This window comes from Canis lupus, chromosome 8 (genome assembly GCF_048164855.1).
Source record: "Canis lupus baileyi chromosome 8, mCanLup2.hap1, whole genome shotgun sequence".
NCBI lineage: Eukaryota > Metazoa > Chordata > Mammalia > Carnivora > Canidae > Canis > Canis lupus.
This window is the reverse complement of record NC_132845.1, coordinates 50,839,872-50,863,086: the sequence shown is the minus strand read 5'-3', so window position 1 is coordinate 50,863,086 and position 23,215 is coordinate 50,839,872. Positions and strand designations below refer to the sequence as shown.

General features: G+C 48.1%; 1 protein-coding gene across 1 annotated transcript in view; it reads right to left on the bottom strand.

Moving 5' to 3' along the window:
- XYLT1 (xylosyltransferase 1) overlaps positions 1-23,215 on the bottom strand; it is a 306,125-nt gene that overhangs the window by 41,291 nt on the left and 241,619 nt on the right. Inside the window, exon 6 of the mRNA XM_072835915.1 lies at positions 6,177-6,257. Within this exon, the coding sequence (XP_072692016.1) occupies positions 6,177-6,257 (81 nt within the window). The remainder of the gene's footprint in view (positions 1-6,176; positions 6,258-23,215) is intronic.

Here is a 23,215-nt window from a genome sequence, read left to right as displayed (position 1 = left end):
TGTTTGCTGCCTTTGGTTCTGTTTATAAACGCAATGCACACTTACTTCATAGAAAACTTGGAACTGAAAAAGCAAAGAAAAGAAAATAAAAATCAAACTCGGCCTCTCAGAGGTAGAACAGACTTTTCTTCTCGTCTTTTGTCTAACTTGGATGTGTATTGTTTCAGAAAAAGCAAAGTTCCCAAGCTGACCTCAAAATGCATGTGGAGGCCAGAGAAAGGAGATGCATCCACTGGTTTGTGTGGGTGCTGCTGTGATGCTAAGCTTTATTTTGACGTGGCTGCTATAATTGGATTAAATAAAGTGAACATGCAAACAGTGATAAACTCACTGGTTGGATTGAAGAAAAGCAAAAGCGAAATGCAATTTGCTTTCCCCATTGGAAATGAGATATTAATTATCTCCTTGCATCAATCATAGTGCTACAAGACAGCTGGGGAAAGAGCCCATCTCTTGATAAGCAAGTTGGCACCAAAGGGCCTCCTGAGAGCAGATTTGCTTGGAGGAGGTTCTTGGCCAGACTCTCAATGGATTTGCCAACTTTTGGCTAAACAGTTGCCTGTTTATGTATCAAGGGAGTTTTGGGTCTGAAGATTAGTTCAATGTCAGAGAGAAGGAGCTGCTGAAGCTCTTTAGCTCCCCTTCTGGTGCCCAATGGGGGAGTGCTGCTTAGAGCAGGGGGGGACAGACCTGAGAACAAGAAGAAACTGGCTGATGTCACTTCTGATCTAGGAACTGGGACCCCTCTTAGTTTCCTATGGGTCTAGCTTTCGTACATTTCAAATGCTAGTTGTTTCTGTAAGAATTATAGAAAATGCTTCCAAAATGTCAATCATTTATATTCCATTTTCAAGATTTTTCTCCATCATCATGACCACCAACATCTCTAAGTTAAAATGCTTATCCCTATATTCATCCATTTAATTCTTATAACAACTCTTGGGAGGTTGGTCTTATTAGCATCGTACCCATTTTACAGACAAGGAAACGGACACACAGATGAGTGATGTAACTCAGGCAAGGTCACACATCTAGAATCCAGGCCTGGATTCTCCGTGCCAGGTCCTTTATGCAGCACCTATAGGAAAGCTCCCTTAATATTTTTCTCTAAGTCAACTTTAAATAGCTTCAACTGTTTTTTGTGTTTGTGTTTTTTTTTTAAACTTGGCCTTATTCTAAGCATAAGAGCCATGAAATCATGAAATTAATTATATAAATTTTCATTGATACGCTTACGATCAATACCTAACTTTCCCTGTATGCCTGTTAATGAACTCCCTGAAACCATCTTGCACACCATTGATGGATCGTGAATACACTTTGGGATAGGCTGACCCTGCAAAGTAGGAAAGGATCTGATCTTCCCACCCCTAAGCATTTAAACGATGCTTCTGATTAAAGTTAGAATTTTGTTCTTTCATCTGCACCCCTGAACATAAAACTGCAGGTCCTCTCTGATGTGGTCACTAATCAGGGTGTGATAAATGAACACACATATTGAAAGTCAGTGTGAAGCAGGTTCTAATTCCAACCCTGCTGCCCACTGGCCATGGACCCTTGAGCCAGCAAAAGCAACTCTCTGACATGGTGGAAAGCACCTGGCTTGGGGTCTTCCTGGGGCCAAGGAGGACACTTGGTCCTCCACAGTCTGAACCTCCTGTTCGGATTTTATAAAGACTAGGAGACAGGAGCATGGAGAGTTGAAGCCATTTGTAAAAGTCCTATGGCTGTCACATGACAGCGGCAGCATTTTGACGCAGGTGCTAGGCCACCAGCAGTCGGGTGCCTACCCTGTGCCATACTGTGTTCCTGGGCTCAGCCTGAGAGCCAAGGGCTCCTCGAATCAGCCGGACAGCCCAGGTGGATCGAGGCAAGAAAAGTCCCAGAGGAAGCCTTGTTCTGGCAGATGGAAAGGATTTTCCCTTTCTGGTGCATGTCAGGGGCCCCCCACCTCCAGGCTGCAGATATTTGGGAAACTTCTCTCTTGCTCCACTGAGCAGAAGCCAGGGGTTCCAGCGGGGTGGAGGGACATCTGCTAGGACCTGTCCATTGAGGGTCACAGTGGACTTTAGGTCACCTGCTTCTGTTCATGCTGCAGAGGCTCACTGGGAGAACAGTAACAGTGCTGCCTGTCTTTTGCTGTATCTGGTTACTTTATTTTTGGAGTAGAGCAAGGAGAAACGGTGAATACAACACTCCCCTTCATTTAATTACAGGAACAGTCAGGACCGATTTGGCAGCTATTAAAATATTCGTTTGCCTTTATGCCATCTCTTTGCAGCTGGAGCTGGGAATCCAGATTGGCTGCCAAGGCCTGGAGATGGGCACAGAAGGTCAACACTGCAATTAGGAACCATGTGGAATTAAAAAACGAGGTACCTCGTGGCCTATTTTGTATCTCACCGCTTGCTTTGGCCCCTCTGCATTGTTTGGTCTTTCGAACTCTTTGCCCTTGTTGCAGTGTTTTTTACAAGGGCTGGTCCAAGAGCACAGAGCATCAGAATGGGAAGGGTCTCTGGAGACCAACTTGTTCATCCCTTTTGTTTTTCAAAGGGAGACAATGAAGCCCAGAGAAGCAGAGTGGCTACCTTGAAGCCACCTAGTATACTGCAGGAAGGCAGGCCCAGAACACAGACAGGCTGCATCACTTGCAGCTTGCAAGCTTGGGCTCTGGGGACACACTGACTTGGGTTTGAGTCCTTGCCCTATCCTGTGTGGGCTTAAGCAAGTCACTCAACCTCTCTGTTTCCATCTGTAAAATGAAGCTAGTAAGTTGCAGAGGGTCACCATCTGGAGGCAGAAAACCAAACCAACACAAAGGAAACTGGAACCAACAGAAGGTAAGGAGGTAGTCACAAAGTACAAATGTCTAGCTGTAAAATACACACGTCCTGGGGATGTGACATACAGTTGAAAATACCGTATTGTATATTTGAAAGCTGCTAAGAAAGCAGATCTTAGAAGTTCTCATCACGAGGAAAAAAATGTAACTGCACAGCGATGGATGATAACTAGACTTAGGGTGATTATTTTGCAATATATACAAACAACGAATCATTATGTCTTACACCTGGAGCTAATACAATGTTATGTCAATTATATCCCAATTAAAAAAGAAAAAGAAAAAAGATCCTGCCATTGAACTACTTGGCTATTTGATGTATTTATTTCTCTCTAGCCCTCTCCAGGAATAATAGTAAATAATTAAACAGCCAAAACAAAACAAAACAAAACCCAAAACCAAAACAAAAACCAAACCCACAAAAGGAAAAGAAAAAAACTAATGGAGTCTGGGCTTGATGCTATCATTTGAAGTGACTGATTCAGCCCTGTGTGAAGTCAGACATGAATTTTCTCTTTCCATTAGCTTCCTTTACTTAGTCTAGGTTAAGCTGGGTTTCTGTCATCTGCCACCAAGAGTGGCTTTGTAACACAACGTGCGCAGGGGCTGGAGCCAAAGCTGTGGCCAGCTCTGCACCCTGGGGCGGGGATAAGAGAAGATGTGCACTGTCTAGGTTGGCTCATGCAGCAGGTAAGGCCTCCACTGACAGGAGGAGAGGGTGGCAGGTGATGACTCATTTTACTATGAAATTAATACTGAATTAGTGCCCTTCATCCATCTAAGCAAGAGAAAACCAGCCAAGGGCTCATTCATGGGCAGTGGAACTCGTGAGCTTTTCTGTTCAGAGAGCCTTGAGTTTTAGGAGGAGGTGTGATCAACATCTTAGCCTGACCCTTCATCGTGTCCTGTGCCATTTGGGTATTACCTGTCAACTACTGATGCACATCAACTAGACAGAATGTATTCACACATCAGAGGCACAACTTTGGCCCAAATACCACTATTTATTTTTTCAGCAATATTTTTGTCCTAGGCTTCTCATGGCCTTGGACGTCAACATCCTCATCATCACCATCGTCACATAGGGCATTTCCTAAATGCTGCATGCTTTATATGCAGCATCCACTGAATCCTCTCAACCCTGTGACTCTAGGTCTATTAATATAGCTATTACGCAGATAAGGAAACAGGCGCAGAGAGGTTAAGCCACCAGTCTAGGCTCAGAGAAGTTCAGCCACCTGTCTAATGCAACGCAGCTAGCACATTACAGAGCAGGACTTGAATCCAGGAGGCACAACCTCAAAGCTCATGATTTTAACCCCTGTGCTGTCCACAGTCCCAAGCACAGGGCCTAGAAATAGAGGGCAGAGAATAAATACTGACTAGCCTGGAACAATACTCGGGTGGATGTAATTTAGACCCAAGTCTATCAAGTTATGGGGTGCTCCTTTCTCATGACACAACTTTGTACATAACACATATTACGGGGTTACTGGCAGGGGAAGAAGGGTCTTCAGTTTCTACCTAAGGGCCTAGACACCAACATCTGGGCCAGTTTTGATAACTAACACCTGCATGGAATCTCGTTCAGCTCCACCTTGCTCTACCTGGGCTTTGGGGCCATAGAACTGGGAGGGTTTGGATTCTAGCCCTTACCAGTTGTGTCTGATTTCTTTGGGAAAATCAGTAGTCTCCCAAAGACTCCCTTCCTTCTCCTGACAAATGGGGATAATAGTTCTTATATTTGCATTGAGTGGCTCTAAGACTGGATCCTGTAGGAAAAGGGTCAGTGGGGCAGGGTACAACAAACAATGGCCATCATTCTTGTGTCTCTTCAGGCCTCTCTAGGCTTTGCAGTTGAAACATGCTTATGTGAATCTGTGCTGATTTACAGAGCATCTTCAAGGCTGGGGGCGCCTTTTAAACATAAAAAAATGCAGGCCATCAGGAGGACAGGCACAGTCTATAAACAGCTGGATGAAATCAAAGTTAAAATTTAGGAAATGACACAACAAAGGATTCTGGGTTTACATCTTGGGAGCTGGGAAGATGAAGCTCACTGCTTGCTTTTTGACCCTCCCTGGGCTGCAGATAACTAAGCTAACTGAGTTACAGAGCTAGCCAAAATGACGCCTTGGTCAGCACTGGGAGAGAAGCCATGAAGCACAGATTGCAAACCGAAAGGCCGGTGGAGGCTGGGGAGGGAAGGGGGTGGGCAGGTGAGGACCATGGTGACTTGGAGGACCACAGGCTCTGTCTACCAACCAGGTGAGAGCCTCCAACGAGAAAACTCAGGCCCAGTGTTAGTGGACACTGGGGTCTTTAAGATGAGCTGGAATCTGAATGTTCATGGGAAACATTGCTATTTTTACAGGGGGCTACTCATTTTCAAATGAAGCACTTGAATGAAAGCAGAACAACAACAACAACAACAAAAAAACAATGCCAGGCCCAAACAAAACACTTGAACGCACTAAAATGATCCCATGTGCTGCCAGGTTATGGTCTGAGTTCAAGGCTAGAGAAGTCTCTAGCATGTCAGAGTGATCCTGGGTTGGAATTTTTTTTTTTTTTTTAATGGTGTTTGCCATTGGGATGGCGAGGCCGATCCTGCGATCTCCCCTACAGGGGGCGCTCGAGACTGAATCCCTTCTAGAGCTGATCTCTGGCCACAGAGCCATAGACTTGGCTCAAAGCTATTTGGCTTGGCTCAATGGACTCATATCGGGGTTCTGGTGCCTCAAAACCCTACTCAAGTCTGGGGCAGCAAGAGTGAGGCACTGGTGCGGGCACAGGGTGGGAGTCAACTCTGTGCTGGAGTGACACTTTTTCTTACTAGGAGGTAAATTCCATGAGAATGAGGATTTCTGTCCTGTTTACCTTTAGAAGAGTGCCTGGCATGTGCTTGGCACTGGGCAAATATCTGCTGAATGACTGGCTGACCAGTGATGGCCCCAAATCGTAGACCCCAATGATCTGAGGCCATCATTTAAACTATAGGCCTCAGTCTTCCCAGCAATAAAGTGGAGATTAACAATGGCTGCCCTACTTACCTCAAAGGGTTGCCGTAATGAGCTAATGGACTCAGGAAAGTGCTCAGAAAAAAGGTGTATAAGGCTATCACGCAAGGAGACGCATTTCCTATGATCCCTGTCCTTGTCTAACTGGAGAGACCACTTCAGGTCTTACATGGAAGGGGCGGAGGCCAACCTGAGCCTTCTCCCACCCTCTGTTTCCCTCTGGCTGCATCAAACCAGCCTGGAAGGAAGGCCCAAAATGATCACCCAGATCTTCATTTCCATCTTGCACAAGGGTAGGGGGAGGATGTACTGACCTTGCGTTGTCCCGGCCATGTGACTTCAGGAAATTCATATCTCGGTATCGGGACAGAAATGCCACGAGCTGGTCATTCGTCCTGTGGAAACAAACCCAGAGGAAGGTCAGTGTCCTCCAGAGACTATGGACTTACCACACATATATTAAAAAGGAACATCAGTGTGTTTGTACCCTCTGTATTCCATAACCTGTGAACTCTTTAAGGATAAGCATGGTGCCTTGGGTGTTCTAGAATCTCTAGTGCCCAGTGCTGGGCTTGGCAAACATGAAATCATTGGTGTGTAGCTTGATGCCAGGTACTTAGCAACCTCAGGGCCTTTGCACCTGCTGTACCTGGGAGACTCTGCCTTGTACTTTCCAGGTCTGGCATGCTATTGTCATTCGGGTCTCCTGCCAAATGTCATCTCTTCAGAGAGGCCTTTTCCGGCCACCCAACCTAGAGTAGCATCTGCCTCCCCCACCCCCACCTTTATCACATGCCTCTGTTTCCATTACTGGATGTTAAATTTGCTTATATTGCAATGTAAGCTCCATAAGGACAGAACCTAGTGGGACTTGCTCCTCACTGGCACATAGTAGGAGCTACATGAAGGGTTGTTGGATGAATGAACACCCAGTCCTCGATAGCCACTGGGCTACTGATTGAGAGCGCTTTGAAAAATAAGTGGCATGATCCAAACAGATGACGTCGTTCCCAGCATTGTTATCCCAAATTTATCGCCATCAATCTCGGCACAGGCAGTGTAGTCACAGCTAATCAACTTGTGCATACAGCTGTGACAGTATTTTAAAAGGCAGTCACACAGGTCTCCATCTGCCAGAAATGCAGTCGCCTCTTCTGCTGAATAAACCCAAACAGGTAAATGGTGCTGAAGTGACAGCTCCTTTATCATCAGGCCTCTCTGCCCTGGGATTTCTACTTAAGGAAGTAAAATAAAAACCATTGTTTCAAAGTGGGAGACAGGATGGAGACAGTGGAAAGGAAGGGCGGCCCTGGAACCAGAATGGGGGCTACCAGACCTTGGGAGGCAGGTGGGTGCCTCAGAAAACAATGCCTGGGCTCTAGAAGCAGAGAGGTCTGGAGACAGGTCCCAGCTCCACGTCCAAGGGCGAGCAATTTAACCTCCGGGTGGTGGCCTTCTCTGAACTCCCCTGGCTGCCCAGCAGAGAGTAGGCTCTGTGCTTATATAATGAACAGATAACTGAGCGGATTTAAAGGGCATGTAGTAGGTGCACAATAAATGCAAGATACTTTGTTCCTTCCGCCTCCCACAATTGGGTCTGACCCCCCCCATCCCTCTTCCAGTTCCCTGCAACTCCCCGCGCCACGCCACTGCAAGCCCCTGTTCTGTGATTGGGTGACTCATGTTGACTAACTCCTAATTCCGGTGGAGGGGGCATCAAGCAGTTAGGAGACGCTGCAGTGAAAATGAGCACAGCTGATGTCCCATCCTACTACTGAGATCAACACCGCTTTGTTGGGAGCCATTCTAGTGGTGGCAGAGAAAGCCCGCGTCTGCGTTGAGGCAGACCCAGTACATCCGCAGCAAGCCAAGCCCGGCCGACGTGCACAGAGATGGATCCTAGGGACGCAGACAAAAGGCTAACCCCACGTGTGTCTGCAAAACGGTGCACCTCCTGTGCAGACAACCCTGCCCGCACGCTGCAAGGTAAAGCCCACGCGCGCCTCATACCAAGTTCTGGGCAGCTGTGGGCAGAGGGCCTCTTGAAGTTGCTGGGAGAGGTGGGAATGAGATCAGCCCGTTAGAAAAAAAATGCAAGCGATGTCTCTTTCCAAATCATAGAGAGGCCCATTCCATCTCCGCGTCTTAGCAGTTCCTATTTACCAACCCCTCGCCACTCTGCGACAGTTCATTATTGTCGTCCTGATGAATACGGGGACAAGTTAACCTCTGAATGGGTCCCTGGCAGCAGGAATAATAAACAGGGCCTCTGAGCGGCCTCAGGGGGAGGATTGGAGGGGCCAGGCCGGGGCGGCGCGCGAAGCCTCAGGCCTCCCAGGGTCAGCGGCCGCAGCTCCATTTGGCAACCCCAGAAAGCGCCTTTCAGGGCCCTGAGCTGGGGCCATTTTCACATTTACTGCTTCACCGAGTCCCCATCTGATGGGGATGAATAGGCATTTAGCGAATTTACTTAGCGATGCTTCCACATGAAATCGTCTCAAAAGATGACATCTTGGCGGGGGCGGGGGTTGCGCCCAGGGAGGGGGGCTGCGGATTCCAGGCCCAGAGCGGGGGGTGAAGCTGCCTTTCAAAGCAAAGCGCTGTGTGCCTGGCTTGGCTGGACTGGCGGGCGAGGGGACCCCTGTGTCCCCCTCCCTGGGGGCCCCTGGCCCCCTCGCTCTCGCTCTCTCTCCCAGTAGAAAGCCTGATCAGCATGCTAAAACCCATCTCCCCAGCCTTTCTTCAAGAGGACACACATTCGCAATTCGGCTGGGGCCCATGTTTTCCTATTATTGCTTATAGTGGCCTGTCTATAATTGCCTACATAATATTTAGTTCTCCTTGGATAATTAACAGCTTGCAATCTGCTGACATCTTACCCAGTTCCAGCCAATCTCTCTCTCCCCACCACACCCACTTCTCACTCCTCCTTTCTGATGGAGTCATTTGCCAAGTGGCTCCCACAGCTCGTCACCTGTGCCTGCCTCTACAATTTCCTTCCGCCTTTCGTGGAAATGATTAGAAGACATGCTTCTTCAATCACGCCTGTTCCTCTGACTCAGGGTGGTGACTCTGAGCCCATCATTGGCAGCCTTCAGAGCCACTTGGGATGTCGTTGCGGAAATATGTAAATACGTAAATGTTAAAATACATGCTTCATTTTGATAAAGGGGATTTATTTCAATAAATAAATTTGCTGTTATATAAATAAACTTACCGGAACCGTGTGAAAATCTCTGTTGGCATGAATCAAAGAAAAGAACTGATAAAAACAGCTCTCGAACCATGACCGTTTATGAAATGTTCACCTTGCCCGAGACCCTGAGGCAGACTTTTGCCACGTTTTATTGCATTTAATATTTATAAAGACTTTATGAGATGCGAGTTTCATTCCTATTTTGCAGATGGGTGACTGAGGCTCAGAGAAGCCACTGCTGAGTGTAAAACAAAAATGAATGAATGAGTGAGGGAATGAATGAATGCACGAGCCCCATCCCAGGTGGAGGTGCTCTGATGCCTCCCTATTAGCAGAGCCTGATCTTTGGACAAACAGCATCAGGGGTGCCTGGGTAGCACGGTTGAGCTTCTGAATCTTGATTTCAGCTCAGGTCATGATCTCAGGGTCCTGGGATCGAGCCCCACATTGTTGGGGGCTCCTTGCTCAGGGGGGAGTCTGCTTCTCTTTCTCCCTCTCCCTCTGCCCCTACCCCTGCCCACGCTTGCCCTCTTTCTCTCTCTCAAATAAATAAATAAATCTCAAAAGAAAAAGGAAAAAACAGAAATGCTGTATCTCAGGCTCTGCCCAAGACCTACTGAGTCAAAATCCACTTTTTAACGAGATTCCCAGGGGATGCTTGTGCCCTTTAAAGTTTAAGAAGAGCTGCTTTTAGTGAGGGATGAATAAGATAGTTAATTCTCTTCCTCTTTCCTTCTTCATCTTCTCCCCAAGGCCTATTCCTGAAAGCCTAGACTTCCAGCAAGTTGCTTTCATCTTGGTAAGCCTCAGGTGTGGGGCTTATTAAATAAAGTCACGCCGGTAAGACCAGGGCAGTAGCAGCGGGCATGTGGTAAGCCCTTGATAAATGTTAGCTGTTATTTAATGGTATTATTATTGCCATCTTGAATATCGGAAGCTTAAGACATTTCGATCTGGAGACAGCAGTATAATGACCCAACCAGATTTGAACTTTGAAAGCTTGCTCAGTGTCAGACCCAGGGGATGTCCCTGTAGAGCATGGTTGGGGAAATGCCCCTTAGAAAGCACTTGGCCACAGTCTCCCAGCTGGTGTTAGAGTTAGAAGGGGCTCCCAGGGGGCCGCTTCAACATCGTGTGTGTCTAACATGCATAATAGCTCTGGCCACAGGGATGTGCAGGACGAGGGGGCATGGTCCAGCTCTCGGGTCCCTTCCAGTACCCTGGAGCCCAGTCATGACTGAACCTGTTTGCTGGCAGCACATGGCAGGATGAGGAGGAGAGGAGGCTGGCCCAGCTTCCACTTGGAGAGCACCCACACAGAACCAAGTGAGCTGTTCTACATCCCTCCTGCCCCCCTAGGCTGTGACCCAGAACCCCCGCTGGTTGGATATAGGATGCTGGGAAGAATCTGGCAGGGGTACTGAGGACTACTGCTAAATCAAAAGTGAAGCACAAGAGTTTTTGTGAATGTCAGCATTCGGGACTGTGACCCCTGATGCTGCCGGGTATGTGCAAAGCCCAGAGGGCACCGGATGGAGCCTCCATGGGTGCAGTGGGTGGGCTATATGAGCAGCAGACACAGGCACGAATGGCAGTGGATGGAGGGAGGACTGTGGCGCTGGGCAAGCCGGGGCTGGAGAGGGTGGAGGCACCTTCCATCTGAGCTCCGGATATGCTGAATTTCCCCTGCGTCTTCCCCTAGCGTCTCATCTGCACAGTTGTTTCATATGTACATTGAATTGAAACACTACTTTAGCTTTACCCCATGCAACCATATTTGTAGTATCTGATGTACGTTTTTTCAAATCTTAAATGGCGGTAAAATACACATAACATAAAGATTTGCCATCTTAACCACTTCTAAGGGTACAGTTCAGTCGTATGAAGTACCCTCATACTGTTCTGCAATCATCACCACCATCTATCTCCGGAACACTTTTCATCTCTTGAAACTGAACCTCTGAAGGCCGTAAACAAGAGCTCCCCGGGTCCCCACTGCCCCTGGCCCCTGGGAACCAGTATCCTACTTCCTGCCTCTGTGAATAAATTCACGGAGGAGGCAAACTCCAGGAACCTCAGGCAAGTGGGACTGGACTGTATCTGCCTTTTTATGACTAGCTCTTTTTTTTCCCCTTGGCATGATGTTCTTGAGATGCAATCCATGTCATAGTAAGTGCCAGAATTTCCCTTTCTGAAGATGAGGAATTCTGATGTACTATTTTTAAGATTTTATTTATTTATTTATTTATTTATTTATTTATTTATTTATTTATGAGAGAGAGAAAGAGAGAGGAGGCAGGCTCTCCTCAAAGCAGGGAGCATGCTGCAGAACTCGATCCCAAGACCCTGGGATCATGGAGCTGGGCTGAAGGCTGACACTCAACTGACTGAGCCACCCAAGTGCCTCTGATCCACAATTTTTATGTTCTCCTTTCCTGTTACATGTGAAAAGCAATAATGACTCCTTGTCTGTGTGCTTCCTAAAGCACCTGTACCACTAGGGGCCTATGGAGAGTGGTCAACTGTCCTGGTTGGGTGTCAAGAACACACACATTTTAGTTTGAAAATCAGATGGTCCCAGGAAAATCAATGTGAGCTGCTGGCATGTGGGTCTGCTGAGAGCCATGGGACCAAGGGGAGATGTCATACTCTGTTCTGTTAGGAGGAGTCCAAGAGTACAGGAAATCATGATGGGGGGTGGGGTGGGGAAGCCAAACGTAACCCTTTCCTGTGCTTCTAAATTGAACGCTCTGAAGCTTCATCCACAGCAAGAACAACAGTAATAAGAGCATCTAACACTGGAGGGCTTACAGGAGGGGCCCCTTTCCTCAGCCCTCTGCATCTGCTAACCCACTCAGGCCTCCTGACAACCTATGAAGCAGATGCTATCATATATTCACCTTTATTACACAACTGGGAACATGTATGTCCATGACTTTTTTATGCAGTGATCTATCCCACTCATCTGTCTCATCAGCACATACAAGTAGACTTCATCCTGCTAATGGCTACATGGGATCCCAGGGAATGGACAGAGCCAATCCCCTAGGGATGGACATTTAGGGTGTTTGCTTCCCTCCCACCCACCTCCTTACAGATACTGAGCTATGAGCATCCTTGCACATTTACCTTCCCATGTATGGGTAGGCTAGATTTCCATGGGATTAAATTCCCAGACATGGAAGTGTTTATGCAAAGGGCTACTTTTTAGTCTCTCTTTTAAGAAAGACACATTGCATAGACTGAGGAAACCCCAAGAGCCACGGGTGGGGATTAGAACACTGGGAGGAAACCAAGCTGGCTGGGTCCCAGGGCTGAGGGAGAAGGAAAGGGCCAGATGATGGAAGGGGGGCCATCCTGGGGAGGCTGGTGGGCTTCTCGGACAGGCTGGCTGGGCCTGGCAGGGCCCTTCTGGATTCCCTACCATACCAACAACCAGTAGGACACAAATGAGCCTCTGTCAGGCTGGAAGAAGTGTGTGTGTGGGGGTGGGGGGGCTTGGTGCCCAGAACTATCCAGTGCCTGGGGCAGCTACTGCAGCTGGCACCCATCTGTCTGTGAATAGCACAGGGATTTTCAATATGGGCACCCCGGACAATACTTTTCAGGGCATGGTTAGAGGTGTGAGATGAGCAGGCATTGAGTCTAATTTTGTTCTGTTCCTTCAGGACCTGGTACATGGTAGGTGCTCAGCAAATCCTCACTGGTGTGCTTAACAAATGCCCAAGCGGAGCATTGGCGCCCAGCACTGCACCTGCCCTGCAGGAGGGGCTTGGCCCACAGAGCCAGAGAGCTCCATCATCCACCTGTCTCTCTGTGCCTTTGCCCACAACCTTTCCTCTACCAGAAATGCTTTTCCCTGTATCTTTGAACTGGGGGAGATGTGGGGCAATGAAGCCCAGGGCATAAAAAGATAATAACAATTTCGGGAACCTTGCCTGTTTTGCCTGCAAAGGGGTAAGTAAGCGCCCCTCCCCTTTCCTCTGACAATGACCCCATGATTAGGAACTAGTTGGTACATGAATAAAGTAGAACACAAAGAGATTTAAGGGCTTGGCCAAGGTCTTGTAAGGAGGTGGAGTCCAGGTCCAGAGCCTGGGCTCTTTGCAAATCCTGTTCTTCTCATAGTGGATCAGCTTTAGGAGTACGCTCTGTTTCTTTAGAAAGAGAGCCAGGAAACAAGTGCTGGAAATGACAGCCACTTTCTAAGGTCTCCTACTTCTTTTCAAGGGGACCCTCATTGAACATGGGCTGCATGTCAGGAGGTGACACAGACAAAGCCTCCTGTCCTGGGTGTGGGGCCTTTCTACTGTGCCTGTCTAAAATCTACACCCTGGCCACTGGATTTCTTCTAGCTCCATTCCAGTTCACAGGTTCGTTCACACACATTTTTCCATGTGGCTTATTTCTTTTTTGGGGGTGTGTGTGGAGGTGGAGACCCTGCCATTGCTCTGTCTGTGACCCTCCAGGCAGGTTACGCTTGGACCTTATGGAAGTCTTCTTGTCTGCTAGCAAATCTCTCAGGAAGGCCAGAATTCCAGCAGAACAAGAAGAAAGGTTAAGTTCAGGGTTCTGAGAAGGAGAGTCAAGAGCAAAAATAGCATTGGAGACCAGAGAACGGCTGACTCTGATTTGAATACGGCCAAAGCTTTCGTTAAGATGTGGGAAAAGATGTATGGAAAAAACTAGATATTGTAGTTCTTCCTGGACCCCGGTGGCAAAATTACAGCTGCAGTTGAGCACCCAGGGAGAAGTGGACTGGATAAAATGCTACCCTAGCTTTCAGATTCCACGGTGATCCAATCTCTGGGAAGCAGTCACAGGATCCTTCTAGAACATAAGTCTGATCCTATCTCCTATTTCCTATCTGTTAATGGCTCTTCATCACCTGCAGGACAATGTCCTAACTCCTTAGCAAAGTGCACAGAGTGGTTCGTGAGCTGGCCTCCCGCTCAGTCTCTGGGGATATTTCAAGTTTTCTACAGGTTCTGTGCGTCCCCATAACTGTGATTTTGGAAACTCTAAAACTTGGCTCTCCCAGAAACATGGTTCTTTCCCTGACACGTCAGGTGCCAGGTACCTGGAACAGCAGTGGATAAGACAGTTAATGGCTCCTGTCCTCCAAGAGCACCCGAGATGGCGGGGGAAAGCGGACACCTAGGTGGGTTCCGGTGACACGGAGTGACGTGCCGGGTGGGCTAAAGCGCAGGGCCTGCTGGAGACACCGCGGAGCTCTTCCCCTCCACGCAGGCGGGCAAGCCAGTTAGAGACCCACCTGGCTACTAAACCTCAGTCACTTTCGATTGGATCTGTCTTTTTTGTTACTGGCGAAAACGATGCAGAATTAAAACACGCTCATGGCATTTGCGGGAGCTGGCAAGCCATTTCTCAAAACCTCAACGCTTTCACGGAACACTTGTAAGACACACATTTTTCATTTTAAACATACATAAGCCATTCTAAGAGGCAGTTTATCTGACGTTCCATCAGCGGGAACTCTTAACACGCCAGCCCTTCCTGCAGACGGCTGTAATGGAAAGGTGACTGACAAGAATCAGCACCCCGAGGCCATCCGGATCCTCGAGCACTGCTGGCATCGTGAACCACGCGCTGAGCTGCCATTCGGCCTCATGTGTGGGAGCCCGTGCGCGCCGTGGAGTCTATCTGATTGTATTTTAATTTTCTGAAATCTGGTTGTCCTCAGATGCCACGAGGCATCTCAAATGAGCAGAACATTTGGTTAACCAAATTCTGCATCCCCTTGCAGTGACTGATTACAGCCAGTTATTTGGTTTGCTTTCTTTTTTGGGGGGTCGGGGGGACAAGAGGAGGCCCGCTTTGGGCAACAGAGGACAGAGAGACTGAATGGTCCAAGTAGAGGTGAGTCAAGCCAGGAAGCCAAATCTTTGCTACAATGGAAGCTGCACTCAGAGAGGTTGTTTGTAGACATTTCTCCCTGGTCCTTGCCACTTTGTTACTATTTGACTTTGAGCAAGTTCTGGGAGCTGGCTGAGCCTTACTTAGTTTTCTAATCTGCAAAATGGAGATAACAATGATACCTGATGGAGATAAAAATGATACCTGAGTTGCCTGTGTGTCGTGGCTGAGGCACCACCCGCAGTGCCTGGTCTCTGGCTGGTGCTCAGAAAATGGAAGCCCTCGTAGGAAGTTCCCATATCCTTTGCTTAGAAATGCCAGAGCAAAGGCATGCCCACCACTTGCCAGACTTCCACATCCCTTACTCCTACACGCCTGTGTGCCTGGCACCACTCTATGTATGTTCAAGTCCCTGGTCTGTAAGCTGCCCAAGGGCAGGAGCCTTGTCTGATTCATCTCTCTTTTCCCAGTGTCTGATGCAGGCCTGAAATTAGTTCTAGCAGCTTGATGCCTCTTTTTCTGAGTCCCCTTGCTCATTTCTGAGCGGCCCACAGAAATTGCTCAGTCCATATGTGCCACATTCCAGAATGAGGGCCTCTGTTCCCTCTGACAGGGACTACTCTTCCTACATCTTTGCCTGTTCAACTCCTGCCTGTCTTCGCAAGAACTGGCCCAGTGTCAGTTAACCTAGAACAGGCTGGAGTATAAATGAGCACTTAACTGTGTTGAGCAGCTCAGCTTTCCCTCTGTGTGTACGGCTGAGAATGGATTTTTTTTTTTCACCATTCCACACTCCCGTGGGTTTGTGCAAACGACAGCTTTGACCTACAGTGATAATTGATCTATTCTAAGTTTCCCCAGATGGGTGTCCCTAACGTACCAACAATAAACATATTGGTATGTGGGGTGGTTAAAATAATGAGACCTGAAACTAGAGGGACGTAGGTTCAAGTCCTGATTCCACTACTTACTAGCTGTGTGGCCTCAGACAGGTCATTTCTGGCATTTGCAGCTCAGCTTCCTCATCTTTAAAACTGAGGATGATAATGCCTGATTCACTGAATTGCTACGAGGATTAAAAATGAAATAAGAGGATATTCATTACTGTTTTCGACTGAAAAGTCCAGGCTGACATGGATGCTGGTACTAGGAGTGGGATAATGAATGGTGGGCTGTGGAAAGCAACAAATGGGTAACCTAGCCCACAGAACACTACAATGTTAGCTCTTGTTCTTACTGCTGCTCTAATTATTTTTACTTTTCCAGGATCAGGTTCTACGTTCTGTAACAAAGATCTCCATACCTTACAACTTCAGGGTTAGGCCAGTTCGGATTTCAGGCCCAGGGCAGGACTGAGCTGGAAGGACAACTGCCTGTCGCGGATCACCTTGGGCATCCTGCCAGGTTCAGCAGCCTGTGCTAGAACAAGGTCAAGATGCGTTGCAACACAGAAGAGAAGCCACACACTCCTCCGTGGAAAAGCCACCTCTGCAAGCCTCAGGCAGACCCAGATTCTTGGCTCAAGACACTGGGGATGAGGACATGGTTACATCTAGTATATTCTTTCTCCACAGATTCTAAGCCTGTTTATTTCAGAGGGTTGATGAGAAATTATACAAGAAATCAGGCTCTTTAAACAAAGGACACGGGCTCTGAGGTGGGAATTTGGCAGTTTACTTAGAGGCAGAAAACTTCTGAAATGTACTAAAAGAGAACCTATTCTATTGATCAGTGGTTCTCAAACTGTGTCCGGGGCAGCCCTGGGTTCCGCTGGGGCAGCAGAGTCTCAGGAGGGCTCACTTGAGATTTCCCCAGAGAGGAGGCACTGCCACCAACTTTCCACAAGGGGCGAAGTTTCAAATGGGAGTAAAAGATTTAGTAACTTAACAACAAAAGTTCAAATATGATGAAAGATAATGGCCAATTCAGATTCCAGTTTTGTGGGGGGCAGAGTACATCAGGGGACTAATCCTCTATAGCAGGACTGGCTGAGCTCTGCTCTCACTAGACTGCCTGACCTTGGGCAGGAACACTCGTGGAGCAGCGCTTTTGCCTTCTGAGCAATGGGCATCGATGACAGGACACATTCGGCAGAGGGGTCTTGAAGATAAAGAGAATGAGGTGTGTAGGTGAAGCATGTAGCATGGGTGCATGGTTAGGGTCAGGGTAGGTGTTGGCCGTGTTACTGCTGGGGCTGTGAATTACATTTCCTTTCTCCCTCCCTCCCTCCCTTTTCCTTCTACACAATGATGAGCATTTCCTAAGTGCCCAAACTGTGTGGGGTTCTGACATTTGACACAAATGCAACATTTTGAATCACTGGAATCACTTTTAGTTGCATGGACCTGTTTCAATGGGGATAACCTGAGCCTTGGTTTTATCTGACTATACATGATCTCTGGCTTTCTGCTCCTTGAGTAAAGGTTGTCCGTTTATAGGTATTCCTGAAGTATTTGCTCAGAGGTAGTACCTCACTCCTTCTCCCCTTGTGTTCCTATAGTCACCGATAGAGTGTTTCTTAAGAAAAAAATAATTAATGCCACCTGGGACTATCCCGAACACCCGCTCATCACACAGGTGCTGGTGCAAGTTCACTGATCACTGACAAAATATTCCCCAGGGATGGCCCTCCAATATTTACATGGTTTAGATTGTAAAAGAGGATCATGTTGAAAACTGTAAAACACGTTGCCTGCTAGATGGGAGCAGGTCTGTTTTGTTCACATCAATATATCTTCATTCATTCATTGAGCAAATATTAACGTTAGATCTACTACATGACTATTCTAGATGCTGGGGAAAAAAGTGATGACTGAGAACCAAGTCTGTGAGAAGTGATCCCTGGTGTCCCGGGGGCATCCCCTGTATGTCTTGGAGTAGCTTCTCTCCTATGCGTCATGGATGGTACTAGTTACGTAGCATCCTTGCAGGAATCGAGAACATAGTCATTCTGATCATTCTCTGTGTTCTGAGGTTCTGATGAGGAACCCCAGTTCAGAAAGGCTTGGCCAGCACAATTTCTGGCACATAATAGTTGCTTAATACCTAAGGGGATACATGTTGAATGGATCCCTAAGGCTGTGCCAGGTTCCTGAATGGAATTTATAAATGCACATAGAATTCCTTTCATGCTAAGGCAGACGTGTGGTCAGATACCCATGTATCACACCTAAGTGAGTGACAGCCACATGTGCCACTGCTCTACAGGGACACTGCTCTGCATCAGGTGACCTGGTTTTGAAGTCTGTTGTGTGATCTTGCAAGTTACCTCATCCCGAGCCTCAGTATCCTCATCTGAGTTGGGCAGAGAATCAATGAGATCATGTGTGTGAAGGCTAAGCCCAGGGCCCGGCCACAGAAGTGCTGGACTGTCCCAGAGCTCTTGTGACTTATTCCCTCTGAGGGATGGACAAGGATGGCTGGCCTCCCCAGGCACACCACACTGAAGCATACAGGCAGAAGGTGTTTCCCTGAAGGAAGCCAGTCCCTTAAGATGCTGACATGGCCCAAGAGCTTGAGAACAAAGCCAAGACACACCTCTCTCAATGGTTGGTTCCCTTACTGGTCCCTGAAGGGCTTTGTTCAGCCAAAAAAGGAAACCCTCAGAAGCTGGAATCCCTCTCCTCTTACTTTACCTTTTTACTATTTCTTCCTTTTCTGTTAGACAGTTGAATCACATATGTTAAGAAGTCACTATAATACCCAGAAGAATGGAAAACAGGTGTTCAAACAAAAACTTCTATATAAATATTCATAGCAGCACTATCCACAATAGGTAAGAGGAGGAAACAATCCAAATGTCCACTGAGGGATGAATGGATACACCAAATGTGGTATGTCCATACAGTGGAATATTATTCCGCCATAGAAGAGAATGAGATGTGGATGGACCCTGGGAGCATTATGGTAAATAAGACAAGTCTGGCACAAAGGACCACATATTACATGATTCCATTCACTTGAAATATCTGGGATAGGTAGATCTGTGGACACTGGTGATTGCCAGGACCTAGGGACGGGGGCGGGGGGGATAAAGAGCAGCTGCTTATGGGCTGTAGAGTTTCCTTTGGGGATGATTAAAATGTCTGGCACTGAAATGGGGGCTGCCCAACGCGGTGAATGCACGAAATGTCTGTCACTCATGGTGATTTCTATCAGTGGAACCCCAATATCTCAAAGGGAAGAAAGGCTCACCATAACAGTGACAATACCAACCAAGCTTCTCATCTTAGTTGATCAGATGAGAAACATCTCATACACACCACGTGTTTATCCTCACACCTCCTCCAGAAAGGAGGCAGCATCAGATCCATCTTACAACGGACAAACTGAGCTGCTCCAAGCTTGGCGAGCTCATCCGGGAACAACGTCGCTACTGCTGCTGCTAACTACTGAGGGCAGAAGTCACGTGCTCCAGGACTTGCTGTGCGTCCGCTGGCATTCTCCCTTCTGTGAACCTCAGGTGGTAAGGTCCTATTGTTATCACCCATTTTGCAGATGAGCAAGATAGAGAAGTTCATGAGCTGTGCCTGGCTGAGACAGAAGCAGGGATCTGCACCGGGCCACCTGACCTCAGAGCCCGAGGGCTTCAGCACAGACGCTTGGCCCTGGAAACCGAGAGAAGGTGGGCAGCAAAGTGTGTACCCCCTGAGGCCTGTTTATGGAAGATGGGGACAGCTTAGCTATCTGCCACATGACATCAAGAGATCACTTGGGATTCGGACTAACCCCCTGCCCCCCCCAGGCTGTAGGAAAGCCAGCACGTGGCCGGACGAGTGTGACCTGTCAACATCCCTTGGCCTGCTGGGCTTCTCATGGGGCCCCTCCATGTCTGTGTGGACACCTCCAGTTCATTGGAGAAGCGGCTGAGCCAACTTGAGGATTTATGAGAACCCACCACGGCTCATTGTTCTCCTGAAATGCGTTTTCTGATGCTTTGGAATGTTTTCCATTTTTATGGTGAGGAAATCTGAAAATGCAGCTAGCTGCGAGAAATAAGTAAAGACAAAACCTTTCTACTGGTCTTTAATCAAGGAAGAAGCTCAGAGACGCTTTTAATACTTGTGGAAGTAGAAAACGTGTGACACAGGAGCAGGAAAGGAAGCCCTCTGCCACACAGCGGGCAGGGCAGCGCGGTGGCATTGCGGGAGGACAGCCACCGACTTCTCGTTCGTTCCTTCAGTCCTCACTGTGGGTAGGACTTAATGAGTTCCTGCTCTGCGCCAGGCACCGTGCCAGGTTCTGGAGACACAACCTTCGCAAAAGAGCTGTCCCTTCTGCACTTGCGGGACTGTCAACCCAGGGAACTGGCCAGCCGGGGGCATCCTATTGTCCTGATTAACCGAGCACTTGCTCTGTGTCAGACAAGGCCCTCCAAATTCCACAGCTTAATCCTCACCGCGAAGGCTGTGGCCGGAGAGTGTGATGCTGTTATAGATGAGAAAGCCGAGGTGTGCAAAGGATGAGCCACTTGCCCAAGCTTTTTGGGCAAGGACGTGTGACGCCTGGAATTGGGCTCTGCTGAGTCCCCAGGAACACACTTCTGAACCCTTTGCTATGCTGCCCGATGGCCTGAGCCCCCCAAAATCCTATCAGAGAACAGAAAGGGGGTTTCTGGGTCCAGCTCCAGCTTACAGCATCTCCCCAGGAACCCCAGGGGCATGGAGATTAAGAAGTGTGTGCTGCAGAGAGGAGCACGAGAGAGGAGAATAGCAATGAAACCACAGGGGGGACTAGCCTGCTGGAAAAGTAATTACCTGAGCTATAATGCACATATCTGCTCGCAGAAAATATTAACTATCGTATTTCCCCCCCTCCAGCAGCCTGGTAGAGTTCTTTACTTTCTTTTTTTCCTTCCTTTCTTCCCCGCTGCCAAGAAACTACCTAGGAGCCAATATAATCTCATCAGGGCACTTTCCAACCAAAACTTTTTCATGATGACCTGTTGCTTTTAGGAAAAACTTGAGGTCTCACGGTCCCAAGCCGCTAGGCCAGCCTAACTCTCCAGCCTTGTTCTGTGCATTTATCCCCTTCCCACACCCTGTCCACATAAAGCCTCTCTTCATGGGATGCGTGGTCCCTGTTCCCTCATGCCTCAGGACCTTTGCACATACAGCCCCCTCTTTCTGGAACATTCGTCCCCCATTTGTTCATCCATTTAGTTCCTTCTCTCCTTTCCACACTCAGTTCAGAGACACTTCTCCAGGGAAGCTTTCTCCAACTCGCTAAGAAGAGAAATAGTTGTATGCGTGGTGGTTTCCTGTATTAGATGCATGTAAACTTCCTTGCTAACAACGTCAGGAAGATGTGGCGATTTAATGTTCAAATCTGTGATGGCAGAGATGTTAACTATCCCGTTGGCAGCTGTAACCACAGATCCCACCAAACACCTGGCACACTGTACATTTCCCCAAGTGTGTATTGACTGACTGTACAAACGAATGAGTCAATCAATCTTGAGGTTCTAGAGTTGGTATTTCATTAGAAGGTATTTTGTGGTCATCGTCTTGGTTAAAAATTTCTTTCTTCCTAAATTGACACTGCAACCTACGGCGGGCTCATGAGACAAATTACAAGAAAGGGAGTCCAAACACCTCTAGCGGGGGGTCCCAGACCTACAGGATCAACCAGACTTACGGAAGTCACAAGTGCACGTGTCTGGTCACTCTGGGAAGTCTTTGAGAACTAGCTGGCATTGGGGCACTCGTCAGCAACTTGCCAGGTCAGCCAAGGAACGACAAATGGGTCTGGTGCTTTCAGAAGTGGGGTAAGCCCTGAAATCAACGTGTCTCGGGATTCAATGTCATTAACCTCTTTGGTTCGGTGCAGGGTGAATTACAGTGCTAACAGGCACAAGGTATTTCTGATGAGTTTACACTGAGGAGGTTGGGTGCGAAGCAGGGACTGTCCTCTTTGGCTGACACATACTATGGGGGGCTGGACAGGCCTATAGGCACGGGGGACCCCTGTGTGAACAAACCACCTGTCCCCTCCTGGCTGGCCTGGTCCGGCAACTCGGAGGGGTGAGCTGTATTTCACATGTTGCTTTCCAGCTCGGGGTTAAGACTGGTAAGCCAAGGGGGTGGAAAGATATGGTTAGAGGGGGCTGTTGTTTGGTGTCAAGCTCAGCTACCCAGGGCTGGGTGGGAGTCCAGGCCAGGGGTCTGGAGGAAGTTCCTAGAAGCCCTTAGGGATCTCTACCACTCTTTCTCCATCCAGGGTCACGAAATCCAAAGCATGGAGTGGATTGTAAGCTGGTGCCTAGGCTGGCAGACACATGGGAGATAATGCAGAAAGGCCATGTGTGGGAAGATGGGAGGTGGGTGGCTGGGGCAGTGAGTTTGCAAAGGTCGAAACGTGTATTCTGGCCAAGGCCATTATCTAAAACGTGGGACATGGTGCAGACAGAGCAGGGGTCTGGGAACCACCTGCTTTTGTAAATGAAGTTTTATGGGAACGTAGCCATGTCTGTTTGTGTATGCGTGGTCTACGGCCGCCTTGTCGCTTTAGTGGTAGAACTGGGTCATCATGACAGTATTTGGCCCGCAAAATGGAAATATTTACTAGCTGGCCCCTTAATAAAATGTTTATTGGCCCCTGTCATTAAGTTTCTCTCTCTGTGGTCATTCATACACTTTCCTCACAACTGTCTGCTGTTCCCCCTTTACCAAGTGCCTTCCTGGCCCACCCTCCTCTTTCCACACTGTGTTTTCCCTTGGATGTATTTCCTTCCACCTGACCTATTATCCGCTTGCTTATCTATGGTCTCTCTCTCCCTTACCAGTGGGGGTGAGGGGCTCAATAGTAATGTGCTTTATTTACTGCTGTATCTCAAAAACTGCCCGGCATATAGTAGGCACTCAATAAATATTTGTGGAAGGATTGAAGAGCCACTTATCCTGTGTATATTTGCCTTAATGCTTTCTTATTTAGGTCAACTGTGTGTGTGTGTGTGTATTTTTTAATTAAGTAGGCTCCATGCCCAGTGGGGAGCCCAACATGGGGCTTGACTTGAACTCACAACCATGAGATCAAGACCTGAGCCGAAGGCACCTGGGTGGCTCAGTGGTTGAGCATCTGCTTTTGGCTCAGGTCATGAACCTGGAGCCCTGGGATTGAGTCCCACATCAGGCTCTCTGCAGGGAGCCTGCTTTTCCCTCTGCCTGTCTCTGCCTCTCTGTCTCTTATGAATAAATAAATAAAATCTTAAATAAGACCTGAGCCAAGATCAAGAGTTGGATGTGCAACTCACTTTGCCACCTAGGCGCCCCGAGATCAACT